The sequence below is a fragment of the Rhineura floridana genome, chromosome 1 (genome assembly GCF_030035675.1).
Source record: "Rhineura floridana isolate rRhiFlo1 chromosome 1, rRhiFlo1.hap2, whole genome shotgun sequence".
Taxonomy (NCBI): domain Eukaryota; kingdom Metazoa; phylum Chordata; class Lepidosauria; order Squamata; family Rhineuridae; genus Rhineura; species Rhineura floridana.
Window position 1 is genome coordinate 27618200 of NC_084480.1, and position 14412 is coordinate 27632611.

A 14412-nucleotide genomic window follows, 5' to 3' on the forward strand; every position below is an offset into this window, starting at 1 on the left:
GCCATAAAGCTCCCTGGGCAATCTTGGACAATTCTGCCCTTTGCTCCTTTGGGAGGAGGAGCAGGATATATATAAAAGAAAATAAATAAATTTGCCTATGTAGACCTCATTCAACTTTTTATCTTCTCAAAGTTTATATTTTCTCAAAGAAAATATTATTTGGGTATTTTTAAAATTCTGATCTTTGAAAACTTTATGAGGCATTATTAACACAATGAAACCAACTGCTTCTATTCATGTTCTTGTTGATAGGATATTTACCTGCAGAGCTGTGTCTTTAGCTCAGCTCTCCTTTTTGGTTACTATCCTGCGAAGAGAAATGGTGTGAATGACTACTACATTTCTAAAAACAATTATTTGTTTATTTATTATTTAATTTATATCCCGCCCTTCTTCCCAGCAGGAGCCCAGGGCGGCAAACAAAAGCAGTAAAAACACTTTAAAACATCATAAAAACAGACCTTAAAATACATTAAAACAAAACAACTTAAAAAACATTCTTTAAAAATGCTTTAAAACATCTTAAATAAAAAGGGTTAAAAATATTGTTTAGAAAAAAAGGTTTAAAATGATCACCTTATTGCACATTTCACAAGATGATGCGTACTGAAATGTTTAAATGCTCTTCAAAAGTGTCTTCGAGGCCTTCTAATCTGTCAGTCTTTTGACAGTTTCTGTACTGTTACCTCCAGCCATCTTCATGTTAAATGGAAAGATGATCAAGGTGTTGATTATAAAAGCCGGTATGTTGACTATATGGATTACCTGCCATGCAGATGGAACTGTTAACAGCAAACTGCGTAGCAGCTAATAAGCTTAGACCCTGCTGCTTAACACCTCCAGCTCATACTATGGCTTCCCTCAATTGCAGGAGGAACAAAACAGCACTTAAGATAATTGAGGTTAAAACAAAACAAAACAAAAAGATGGTACTTGTAATATAAACAATCTGGTGATGTTTGGAGATTTGAGCAGCCTGTTCAAGGAAGGGGCTAATGAAAAGTGAAAGACAACCCAGTAAGGCAAGTGATCACTTCTAGAAAGGCAATGCGATTAGTTTCTGTTCTGCCATTTTGTGCAATGTTTTTGTGGCCTCAAGCTCAATCCTGCACTTAGATTTACACGTTGCCTGGAAAGAGATGCATTTCTGTGGCAGATCTGATGCTGTTTGTGTGTAAGTGATTGAAAACAAGTTAAATGTTTAAATTCACCCATCTCTCGGGTAACGTGAATGACAAATCTGTGTTCATATTGTTTCTCTGCTTTTAGGTGAGTGCAGCAGTGGAATTTGTGATGAGGCTTTCTGCATAAATGGTGGCAGTTGCACAGTGAGCAAAGTGGATAGGTACATCTGCCTTTGCCCACTTGGATTTAAAGGTCACCACTGTGAAGAAGGTGAGGGGATGACTTACTGCTATTATCTCTGGTTAGAGCTCAGCATTTACTATATTTTTTGCAGTGCTGGTTAACCTGTGGCGCTCCCATCATCCATGACCATTGAGCATGCTGACTGGGCTGATGGGATCCAACAATATCTAGAGGGCATCACATTGGCTACTCCTGTTTTATATAATATTTGTGCACCCATTTTAATCAGAAGTCAGTTGAACATCAACTTGGAATACCCTCCCCTTAAATATTAGACATGCACCATCTCTGTTACCTTTTCGGTGCCTATTGAAGACCTTCCTCTTTCAACAGGCCTTTTAAGTTGAGACCTTATTCCAGTCTGCGTCTGTGTTGGAATTGTTTATTAATATGTTTTTAAACCTTTAAAAAAAATTTTTTTTTTAAAGATGCCTTGAAAACTTTTTTTTAAAATGGTTTTAAAGTTGTTTGTTTTAATGTATTTCAAAGTCTGTTTTTATGATGTTTTAAAGTGTTTTTAGTGCTTTTGTTTGCCACCCTGGGCTCCTGCTTGGAGGAATGGCAGGATATAAATCAAATAATAAATAAATAAACTGTGTTCTTGTGCTCAACTGGCTTGCAGAACTTGTATCACATTGCAGGTTGATTACACACTGGTTTGATGCTGATGTGTAACAGAGCTGAGATCTCAGACCAGTGATTACACCACTGTAGTTTGCTAGCGATTTAGAATGATCTTTGCATTATTTCTGCTTTCTGAGGTGCTTTCTTTCCTCTGCCCCCTCCTTTGTTATTCATGTTATCTACAAGAACATCCCTACATTGACAGCATCCTAGTCCAGCATAATGAAATATGTGACTGAGCATACTGATCTGGTAATTTTTATTGTCACCTTGTCAAGACAGTTATTTCTCTGCTATGTTTTCACATAATGCAAATATATCATTTGAGGGGATGTTCATGAATGCCAGTGTATTACCCTTTGTCACCCACTTATGAATGAAACAGAGCTTGTTTCTGTTGTGTTTAAATATCTGCAGAAGCCATATTGACCATAAATGTGTTAACAGGTATATCTAATCACAAGGTGGAAAAGCCAGAGTTTCCTTCATAATGGACAGCAAAGGTGTTATAAATGACTAACACAGCCTTCTGTAACCTCCTACCCTCTAGATCAGCCTTTCCCAACTGGTGTGCCTCCAGATGTTGTTGGACCACAACTCCCATCAGCCTCAGCCAGCATTGCCAATGGCTGAGGCTGATGGGAGTTGTAGTCCAACAACATTTGGAGGCACACCGGTTGGGAAAGGCTGCTCTAGATGGTTTGACTATAACTCTCATCATCCTTGACATGCTGTCTGAGGCTGATGGGAGTTGTAGTCCAAAACATCTGGACACCACTAGGATGGGAAATGCTGGACTAACACTTGTCTAAGCCAATTACAGCTATGTGTTTTTCTCTTTTAAAACATTATTTGTGCATTAAAGGATGTGGTGTATACCTTTACAACGGCTTTATAAATTATTATCACTACCTGTTTCTGAAAGGTTTAGATTGTATAAGTTTTGGTTTGCACGGCATGGCTTCTGGCATTGATTTTTGCAGTTCTATTTGAAGTGCATAATGTAGAGAAAGAAGAGTTGACAGAGACTTTCTCACTTACTTGAGGACTTGAAGTAATGTGTTTGTTGGTCCTGGTCTTTCAGCTTTCATCCTTACCATACCTCAATTCAATGAGACTTTGAAATCCTTTGCTACCATCCCCTGGCCTTTAGAACCACAGAACTATCTTTCCTTCATGGAATTTGAATTCATCTTTCTTCCCGATTCGGAGGATGGTGTCCTTTTGTACAGCTATGATACAGGCAGCAAAGACTTCCTGTCCATTAACATGGCAGACAGCTATGTGGAGTTCAGGTTTGACTGTGGTTCAGGAACTGCTATAATCAGGTAAATGCAATTTTTTAATTATTTATGGGATTAATTAGCCATATTTCTTTCTATAAAGAGCAACATAAGTAGTATACTTTAAAAACAAAACAAAAGCACCTTATAGTTTGAGCTCATCAGAAATCAAATCATGTTTGGACATTGATTTGCTATGCTGATTTGTAAGATAAATAAAAAAGGGCCGTGTGACACATTGCAGACTGCGTTTGGATGTCATGATAAACAAGTGGTGAGCAATTTTTTTCTGTCGAGGGGTGCATTTCCTCAGTGGTAATCTGCTGTGAATTGTATGATGTGGTTGCTGGAGCCAGAGACAAAAGTGTTATGGATTAACTAATCCATTATAAAGACCAGCCAGCTTTAATTTTCATCATGGCTACTGCTGATACTCAGGTAGCTTACTCAGAAATAAGCTCCATTGAGTCTGATGGGGTTATTCGCAAGTAAGTATAAAGAGGTGGGTTTTTTTTTTTAAAGTAACAGACCAATACAGTTACTGTTCGCAAAGGAACTGCAAATAATTCTTTTCTGAGTTTAGTAAGATATATATCATAGAATAGTAGAGATGGAAGGGGCCTATAAGGCTATTGGGTCCAACCTCCTGCTCAATGCTGGAATCCAACTTAAAACATACCTGACAGGTGGCTGTCCAGCTGCCTCTTGAATGCCTCCAGTGTTAGAGAGCCCACCATCTCCCTAGGTAATTGGTTCCATTGTCGTACAGGAAATTTTTCCTAATGTTCAGTTGAAATCTGGCTTCCTGTAATGTGAGCCCATTATTCTGTGTCCTGCACTCTTGGATGAACAAGAAGAGATCTTGGCCCTCCTCTATGTGGCAACCTTTCAAGTGCTTGAAGAATGCTATCCTATATTCCCCCAGTCTTCTCAAGGCTAAACATGCCCAGTTCTTTCAGTCTCTCCTCATACGGCTCCTCATTGTTTCCAGTCCCCTGATCATCCTTGTTGCTCTTCTCTGAACCTGTTCCGTGTGTGTGTGTACACACACACACATCTTTCAAACAGCTGGAGGGGATGACTTATTTTCCCCAAGCTATATATCAGGAAATAAGTTTTGGTTTTTAAAAAAAAATACATATATATATATATATTTATTGAATAAAATATTGCTCATTCCAATTGTTCTGAAACTACATAGAAAAATATTTTAAAATCCAGGAAAAAGAAGAAAAATCAACAGAAAGCAAGGACCTGTGATGGAATGCAAGAATGAAGCACCTTCAGGAGCTGTAGGAGCTGCATGAAATGAGGCAATGGAGTGCAAGCTGCCCATCTGTGTGATAAACTATGGTTTTTGTGATGGGAAAAAGCCTCCCTTTAGAACTTATGTGCTCTCTCCTCCTCCAGAACAGCATTGATGAGAAGATCATAAACTTTCACTTCTGATTTCAGTTAACCACAATTTAACATTATGTTTGAACCCTAAACTTTGGTTGATCATTATAATGATTTGCTGAAACAATCCAACTTCATAAACTATGGTTTGGTCGGCCCTTTTCAGACAAACCATAGTTAATTTTAACCATAGTTTGTCAGCTTCTAATTACACAGCAAGTTGTAGTTTATCAAAAGCAGAAGTGAAAGCTTCTGAACTCTTCATTATAGCTGCATCAGAGGAGGAGGGGCAGCATATGTGAGCCCATGGAAGGCTAAGGGAGGTTTATCATGATGGAAATGAGCCTAGCCTCCTCCTAGCTCGCATACTCTGCCCTAGTTTATCATAACATCCAAAGGCATCCAATATCTAACAAATTTATCATCTACCATGATTGACTGTTGCTTCCTTTGCATTTGCAGATAACTGGGATTTTCAGGGCAAAACTGAATATGCAGTTCCTGCCACAAAAGGGCCCTACAGTTAGCTCCCTCTTACCTTGCAGAGCATCTAGGATAACGTATGACATGACATTTGGCTTTCTGTGCCCCCCTCCCTGCCAGTGGTAGTAAATTAAGTGAAGCAGGAAAAGCCACCATAGACTTGATTGGGGTCTACTGCTATTTGTCTCTTCACCTCACAGAACTTTCTCTTGAACATTCTGTCTGGGCACCATGTAACCACAAAGTAATATTACATAAGGCATGGTGCCTGGATTTTCTTATTTTTCTTGTCCCTCCTTGTTTCTTTTCCTTTTGTATCATATCTGCTTGACTGATAGTCACTATTTGGAACTACCTTGAGTCATTATCAGCAGTAGATGAATAAAAAGAGAGGATGCCATGATATGTTTCTACAGCATGCACAAGTTTTTAGTTGTACATTTTAACATAATCTAGTTTTGGCCCCCAGGCTTCTGTGGCTGCTTTGCATCTTTCAACCTCAATTTTTGGGATGCAACAGATAATTAGAGTGGGTGTCCCATTTTGTAACTTCTTTACTTCCAAGTAAACATGTTTAGGATTATGCAGGAAAAAGGTATCTGAATTTATGCTATCGAAATATATTTTACATTTCAATACAGGGAATTAATTGTGCAAAACCTACTGAGCACAAAAAATGTATCTGTAGTTCTCAAAATTTCACAATAATTTTTAGTCATGGGAAAACTGCTTTTTACCAAAGCACACCGTTTGTCCAGCTAATCTAGTATTGTCTACTTTTACTAGTAGTTCTGCCCCAAGGTCTCGGGTTGACGACTTTCGCATCACCTACTACCCTGTGCCTTTTAACTTGGAAATGTCAAGGACTGAAATGGCAGCTGCTGCATGAAAAAACATGGCTCACCCCCTCTCCCTTAGCTATGGCCCTTGATAATTATAACATTAATTTTGGGAAGTAGAGGCCTTCCGAGACAAAGATTTATGCTGGCAAAAGAGCATAGTATGTATATTGTTCATTATTAAGTACTCAGCCCCATCTGGTTTCTTAATTACATATTGATCTGAGGCAATTATTACCCTATTATGTATCGATTCATCCAAAGTAATTGAACCCTAATTGTTATTAAACAAAGACCAGGAGGGGAAAGAATGGATGACACTGGCAAATAAAAATAATACTAGGCGATAAAGGGGTTGTTTAGTAAAATGTTTTTTTAGCATTTCTGAGGAGATAGTTACTTGGAGATATGTTAAGAGCTCATCAGTCACAAGGTGTAAAATCCTTCACACATTTGAAATTCAAATTTGTGCACTGTTAAAATTGACATGACATTTCAGATACTTCCATAAGTCTTTACTGAAAGTAATGTGTCTTGTGGGAATTTAATTTCCATCTATCCATTATATGTCAGCTGTTTTTCCGTTTTCTCCAATTAGTGAAAATATATAAAGATTACTGCAGTAGTTTGCAAATTCTTCCTTTGGGATGCATGACACCGCAACTGCAAAATATGGTTCTTTCTCATGGTCTCTTTTCATAATTAGGCATGTGTTATGATTGCGCGTCCTCAGAGAATGTCTGATGTACAAAAAGCATTAATATAGATTTAACTGTAACAGGTTGTATAAAACATACAGCACGATCCATCCACTCTTACTGATCTCCATGGGGAGTTTTTGAGACTTTCCACCCACTCTGCTCCCACTTGTTGACAGTCCTCAGTGAGTTCTTCCGTGGCTTGAATAAAGTCCTCCATCTGTCCTACTTCTTTCTGTGGCCCTTCCACACATGCTACGCTCACAAGGAAAAACACTACTGTTGTTATTTCAATTTTTATCCTGCCCTTCCTCTCCATGAATCCAGGACAGCAAGGTAGTGAAACAGTACAATTAAAAATTCTAAACTATATAAAATAAATAGTAAGCATCAGTCTTCTACTGAGTCAGGCCATAGATCCTTCTGGCTCAGTATTGTCTACAGTGACTGGCAGCGACTCTTCAGGATTTCAGACAGGAGATATTCCCAGTCCTACCTGGAGACACCAGGGATTGAACCTGGAACTTCTGCACTGCAAAAGAGATGCTCTACCACTAAGCTATGGCCCTTCCCCAACTCAGAACATCTAAAAACATTAAGAGCATCTAAAATATTTAACATTATTAAATACTCTTGTGATTATTCTATTTTGAGTTGATGAACAATTTGCACTGTAGTTTAGATCTCCTTGGAAGACATGGCTTTGGGATAAAATGCTAGCCATTACATCTGCAAATCAGTCCAGATACAGTTGAATTGGCATGCCAAACATCTGAGAATCTCAGTTTTGATGAATAACGTTTACAAAGCAACCCACCTTCATTGCCCTCTAGATTTCAGGGATGCACAGAAATGGGTTGGAAGGATGTTCTAAAGCAGGCTTGGCTAACAGGGATCCTGTGGACCACATCTGGTGCATGAAGCACTTTCAACTGGGCTCCAATAGCACCACCAACTTTTAATTAAGGTGCAGTGAAGAGTTTATCTGCAATTTCACAAGAAATTTATTTCTAAAAGTTGCAAGCAAAAGATATACTCCACATTTTAATATTAACCTCTCTTGATGATGATGGAATGGGCTCCATAACTGTGAAACTTCCAAATGATGATAACTTAGAACCTGATCATCTGTGAAGAAGTCATATAGCAAAATGCATTTCTAAGCCCTAAATCAAGTAAAGCCCTTGCAATCCTGCTTCTGCCAAGTATAGCCAGAACAGAAAGTAATTGTTGAATTCCTCTGTGCAAGGAATCAGTATCAGGTCAAAGTAGCCTGATTGCAGGACCATGGATAGCTTTGAGTAAATTGCTCCCACAGGTTGGAGGTAAACTGAAACCTTATGAATCCCTTCCTCCAGCCCACTGGTTCCTAATCATTTTGGTATGGTGACCCACAAGTGGAAATTTACTTAATATGGTGACTCGTCTATTTTTTTGTCACATGAATTTTGGGTCTTTGCTTTTCTCTGCCACCAGCTACCAGAGAACAGATCCCCAAGTATTAAAATGTAAGACTCGAGCCTTTCCGATGCTTGGTTACAAGTGTCAGCACAGCATTGTAATATGCCAACTAAACAAAAAGTTGTAAGAGGCATTCATCATACCAGTTAAGGAATATAAGCAATAATTATTTTGAGTTTACTTTACTTATAAAGCCCACAATCCACTTGCACAGGGTTCGTGACTCACTTGTGGGTCACAACTGACAGGTTGGGAAAAACTGCTCCAGTCCATCTTTTTCAAGCTCCACTCCTTGGCCTGAAGAATGTGGTGTTTAAAATGCCAGTCCCCTGGCCTGAAAATGAGAGCTTCTTTGTCTTTGTGTGGCCTCCTGCCCAGTGTGCTCCTTGTGCCATTGGGTAGGTATAGTGGGGTGGGAAGTACTTGATTCATCTGCTGGGTCAAAATCGGGAGACAACATCCATGAGGGTCCCATTTCAGGGTCTACAGGCTCTGGATCACCAGCCTTAGATTGTGTGGGCTCCAAACCATCAGCCTCAGGCTCTTTGAGCTACAAACCAGGAGTTTGTTCCAATTCCCCAGCTGATCATACAGCAGCCCTGGGTTTGGCCAGAGCCATGAAAGAGACACAGACAAGGTCTTACTTGAAGTAAACACCCAACTCATGATGGAGCATATGTGGTGGAACAAAGGAAGCTGCCTTATACTGAGTTATACATTGGTGTATCTAGATTGGTATCGTCTATGCTGACTGGCAGCATCTCTCTAGGGTTTCAGATGGGGGACATTCCCAGTCCTAACGAGATGCTAGGGAACCTGGGACGTGCATGCAGAGCAGGTGCTTTACCACTGAACTACAGTCCACCAACCAAGATGAAATGCTTGAGGTGGGGGAAGTGCTGCACTGGCGTTTACTTCTCTCTGGAAGTCTAACACAGCTGTTCTTCTGGAATCTGCCACAAAGGTGTGGAGCTGCCTGTTCTGCATTGAATCAGGCATTAATCCATTTGTCCCAGCATTGGCTATTCCGACTGACAGATGCTGACTGGCAGTACAGTAGGGCCCTGCTTTTCGGCGGCCCGCTAATATGGCGGCTTTCAATTAGAGTAAGGCCCCACTATGGTGCTTGTTCCGCTTTTACGGCATTTTTCGGGTGTTGGGCACCATTTTATTGACGGAGTTCTGCTTTTTGGTGGGTTTCACTTTTAGGCAGGGGTCTGGAACGTAACCCGCCGTATGAGTGAGGCCCTACTATACTCCAAGGCCTCAGGCAGTTAATCTTTTCTACCCAATTAGCTGAAATTCATTAACTTGGGATGCCAGAGACCTTGAACACAGAGCCTTCTTGTGCAGGGGACTTGTTCTACCGCTGGTTGGTCTTGGTGACTGGATCTTACGCTTTTGCTACCAGGCAATGCATCCAAAATCCCAAAGATTCTGTGTTTTGTGGAAATACAAAGATTTCCTACTTCAAAATGCAAAAGATGTTTTTCACTGATGGGAGGGAACAGTTTATTTGGGAGTTTAGTGTTTGGAAAATTGTTTGATTGGGTTCACCTGTTTGATTTGTTGCCCACTACTAAGTTCTGACCCGGTTGATCATTTTGTGCAAAAGTGTAACTGTTTGCTTCCATCAAATGTCGGAAGATGCAAAAAAAATTGTTGGGCCTTTGGTATATTTGTTCACTTTTCTTTTTTAAATAGGAGTGAAGAACCCATCAGTTTAAACCAGTGGCATGAGCTCAAAGTGTCTCGCACAGCAAAAAATGGCATATTGCAGGTTGATCAGCAAAGACCGATTGAAGGAATGGCAGAGGTAACAAAAGGTTTTGTTTTGTTACTCATTTGCATACAGAGTGACTTGATTTTAAATATTTGGCTAATTCAGGTTTTGGCTGCTTTGTGTGTTTTCTGGTCTTCTGTCCAAAAATAAAGCAAGTGTTATTGACAACCGATGCTTTACAAAATTCATCTGTGCTCTGGCAAAATAAAACCAGTACCATTTTTGGTTGTGTTGGAGGCCCCAGTGGAGCACAGGAAGCTGCCTTATGCTGAGTTAGACCATTTGGTCCATCTAGCTCAGTATTGTCTGCATTGAGCGGCAGCAGTTCTCCAGGATTTCAGTCTGGGACATTCCCAGCTCTGTCTGGAGATCCTAGGGATTGAACCTGGTACTTTCTGCATGCAAAGCTCTTGCTCTGTCACTGAGACTTCCTCAAGGATGGCCCTGTGACCATTCCCCAATTCTGTAGAAGGCTCAAGAAATTATGTACACTCAAGAAGGGGTGTACATCGCCCAGAGTGACTGGTTAGCCAGCCAGATGGGCGACTAAGAAATCCAATAAATAAATTACCACTGCATTATTCTTCACAGCTACAGTTAGACTGTAGGCTGTTCCCAGACAATGCTTCAATCAGATGATCCTCCAAACCAAGGTCTGAAAGATCAGGAGCAAGCCTTGAGTTTGGAAGTTCCCAGAGGCAGCCTAAGATATTTTGCTGTCTGAACTGAAACCCAACAGCCATGTGTGTGCATGTGTGCACTCATGCACACACACACACACTATTAGCAACAATTTTAAAAGTCTTGTTGCAATCACCATTCACACACCAACTCTTTCCTTTACCCCTCTCATTTTGCCACATGAAGCAGTTTGCTTCATTTTGCTGCCTTGCAGGTCTGGCCTTGCATGTGTTCTTTCACACATGCAGCTTAATGTGTTATTGTAGTTTGCTGCAAATCTCCAACTTCAAAATGCAGAAGATGAAGTTGGGAATTATACCTGGATTAAGTTTGTTCCTGATCCTCCAAACCATGGGGGGACATCTGAATGCAACCAACCTGAGCAGTAATTAATGGCAGTTATTTAATCTTTGTGGGAGATCTCGACATCCTTCCTCAGCACACCACTTCTGTTCCCACTGTACAAATAGCAATATTTTCTCACTGAGGAATATGCACTATAGATACAGATATAGACTACTTGGGAGATGCAAAAAAAGGTTTGGGAACATGGCATAAGACAACCTGAAATCACCCTCATGATTATTTCTAATGCATTTTTTCTCCTGATAGGGAGCTTTCACACAGATTAAGTGCAATCCTGACATATTCATTGGTGGAGTACCAAGTTATGATAATGTGAAGAAGAACTCTGGTATCCTAAAACCCTTCTCTGGGAGTATTCAAAAGGTATGTGTGTTTCAAAATAATGTATCTCTTATTGACTCTTGGTTACATTTATAGTCTCCTTTATTACATGGAATTCAGTTGCGAGTAAAGGGGCGAAATAAGACAAGGACACATCAGCTTGGGTTGAACAAGGGCCACTTTATTAAACTATACAAAAACACCTTTTAAAGTGATCTGCAGAGGGAAACCTAGGTGCGCAACTATAAGCAAGCATCTTGCCATACAGCTCACAGGCGACCAGCCCCTGTTTGGGACAAGGGCAAGCCCCATCTGCTTACCCCTTCCGCCAGCCACACCCAGTAGGTGAGTAGGGGGGCCTTCTCAGGTCACCACCCCCCGGGGCCACACAACCCTCTGGTGGATGAGTTAAGTTGGCCCCAAAAGCAGCCCATATCCTGCCCTCAAGCCGCAAAGCTCTGACAGACAGGCCTCTGGAACCGCCAATCACCTCCAAAGGTGCCTAAGGGGGCCACCGAGCTGTCCTTACCTATTTCCCTTTCCGCACCTTCCCGCCACAAAAAGGGGACAAATCTCTATTTAGTCCCCTTTTACCCACTGCCGAGAAGCACCTCTCGCAGACACCTCTGCAGGTCTGCCAAAAAGACGTTACCTGCATCAGACAGGTGAACGCCATCGGCCCTGTACAGTTCACCCATCCAATGCTGAATGCAGGGTGTGAAATAACCAACCCCCCCGCCCCAGAATAGCCAACCGAATTTGCTGGTTGGCCTTCTTTCGCGCTTGGTCCATCCCTATAGGGCTCCAGACACCACGCCAAACCCTTCACGGGAGTATGTCTGACCAAAGCAGATGTACCCAAGGCCGACGTTGCCTTATTAACTGCATGCCATGCATGCCTGCCAAACTGAGGGCCATGCCCTTTCGTTGCAACTGAGGACCATGCCCTTAAGTAACCGAGGCCATTGTTGCCTCCTGAACTGCATGTCCACACATGCCTGCCAAACTGAGGGCCATGCCCTTCCGTTGCCTCGCCAACTGCATGTCCGCACATGCCTGCCAAACTGAGGGCCATGCCCTTAAGTAACCAAGGCCATCGTTGCCTCCTGAACTGCATGTCTGCACATGCCTGCCAAACTGAGGGCCATGCCCTTCCGTTGCCTCGCCAACTGCATGTCCGCACATGCCTGCCAAACTGAGGACCATGCCCTTAGGTAACCGAGGCCATCGTTGCGTCCCGAACTGCATGTCTGCACATGCCCGCCACCTGAGGGCCTTGCCTCAAATACTGAGGTCATTCCCAACTCGGGGAATGACCACCACATGCAGAGATGTCCGCACTGAACCAACCTGGAATAAAGTGGGTAGGAGCCCGTCCCAAAGTATTCCTCGCCAGCCAAGCCACCACATTGCAGCCCATTGACTGAGGCCTAACTGTAAGCCCAGGATAGGGTGCGCAGCTGCTCCATCCCTGTCCAGCAACATTGCCAGTCCATCAATGTTATACAGGTACAACTCCCTTCCATGGAGACATCTGATTGCTGGAGGGCCCGTTGAGACAAATCTCCCTTGGATCTGGCCACCACCTCACCTATCCTAAAAGCTCCAAAAACCAGCATAAGGGCTGCTGCCTGGAATAGTCTGGCTTCATAGCTTGAGGAGCATACTGTTTTTCACTGGCCCACCATACTCAATAAAATGTCCCGTGAGAAAGGGCAACGGGGATCGAGAGTGGCTGGGTGTTCTCTAGCCCACCCAGCTAACATACGGCGGACTCTAAAGTCCCTGGAATAAGTGGGGAAATCATCAGCCTTTACCTCGAAGTGCTTGGACTGAGAGGCCCAGTCTCCAGCCATTCACTAGGCAATCCCAGCAGGTGACTCACTGAATAGGCCACTCTGGTGCATAGCCCTTGCCATCCCAGAAGTCCTGGGAAAACCCCCTCCTGCATTCTGATAGCTGTGGAGCTGGCACAGCAATTGGGTCCAATTATGCTGCCCCCCTCCTGTAGCCCCCCAGGCTACAGGTGTGGCAGTGGCTCCACCTCTTTGAAAAGCCCCAACACGGGGTGGAGGCTTGGATTGTTCCCTAAAGCATCTTCTTGATACATTCTGTTAGGATTCAGACAATCAGATAATCTAATTATGCTGGTAAAATTGATCAGGTTTTAGGTTTACTTCACTTTTTCCTGGAGATAAACTGTATAATGTAATATTCTGTTTGATTGCAAATGTCTCTTGAAATGAGGAATTAAGCAATTGCTTCATACGAAATTTTGAGCTGGCCCATACAAGTTAAGCTACTTGCAACACTGTCTTGGGCTTGTAAATTGCCAGACACTTGGTCATCTGGAAGCCTTTCAAAACTGTGAGAGGATTGGTTCTGTGTTTCTTGGATTTCCCTTTCAGGCCATCAAATGTGCCAACCAGGCAGGCTGGCTAGTAACATATATATTTTTGTGACCTAATAAATTTTGTGAACTCTGCATAGCTGAGTCACAGGTGTTTTAGATGGAAAAGAGTCCTGTATAAAATAGGGGTGAACAGATCAGCCTGTTTCTGTTTCATGCCAATTTTACATACATTCAATAACAGGTCCATTCTGTTTTATTTTTTGCAGATTTCAGTCCCCCCCAACATTTACAATGCATACAAATTTCCCCAGAGTACACATTTTGTACACAGTTGTCCCCTCAAGTACACATTTCTGTACACTTATTTATTTGTTTGATTTATATCCTGCCATTCCTTCCAGTTGGAGCCTGTTTTTGTTGCTATCTCTAAAATATAATTTTGTGTGATTTTTCTGCATTGCAAAATTTGGAGAAGTGAGTAGTCTGATAACTGTGTTTCTATCTGGGACTGGAGAATTAGGTCAGTTCACTTTAAAATGCAGACTGAACAAATTTTTAATTCATCCTTGATATAAGGCTAACTCAAGAGGAATTCTACTGTGTTAGGTCGAAATTAGCATCTGCCAAGAAACTTCTTTTACATCTTAGATTTGGCTCACGGCAGAGCTACAAAAATTGGTCTAAAGTTCAGGCACAACATTAATAAATCTGACTCAACCTTTAAAACAACAACAGCAACAATGTAGAGGTTAAA

General features: G+C 41.8%; 1 protein-coding gene across 4 annotated transcripts in view; it reads left to right on the plus strand.

Annotated features, from left to right (window-relative positions):
* The window catches only part of EGFLAM (EGF like, fibronectin type III and laminin G domains), a 169024-nt gene that overhangs the window by 119655 nt on the left and 34957 nt on the right, over positions 1 to 14412 (plus strand). For all 4 annotated transcript variants that reach the window (XM_061616668.1, XM_061616689.1, XM_061616659.1 and 1 more), the window contains exons 14-17: positions 1270 to 1395; positions 3077 to 3320; positions 9859 to 9970; positions 11231 to 11347. In XM_061616668.1, the coding sequence (XP_061472652.1) occupies positions 1270 to 1395; positions 3077 to 3320; positions 9859 to 9970; positions 11231 to 11347 (599 nt within the window). The remainder of the gene's footprint in view (positions 1 to 1269; positions 1396 to 3076; positions 3321 to 9858; positions 9971 to 11230; positions 11348 to 14412) is intronic.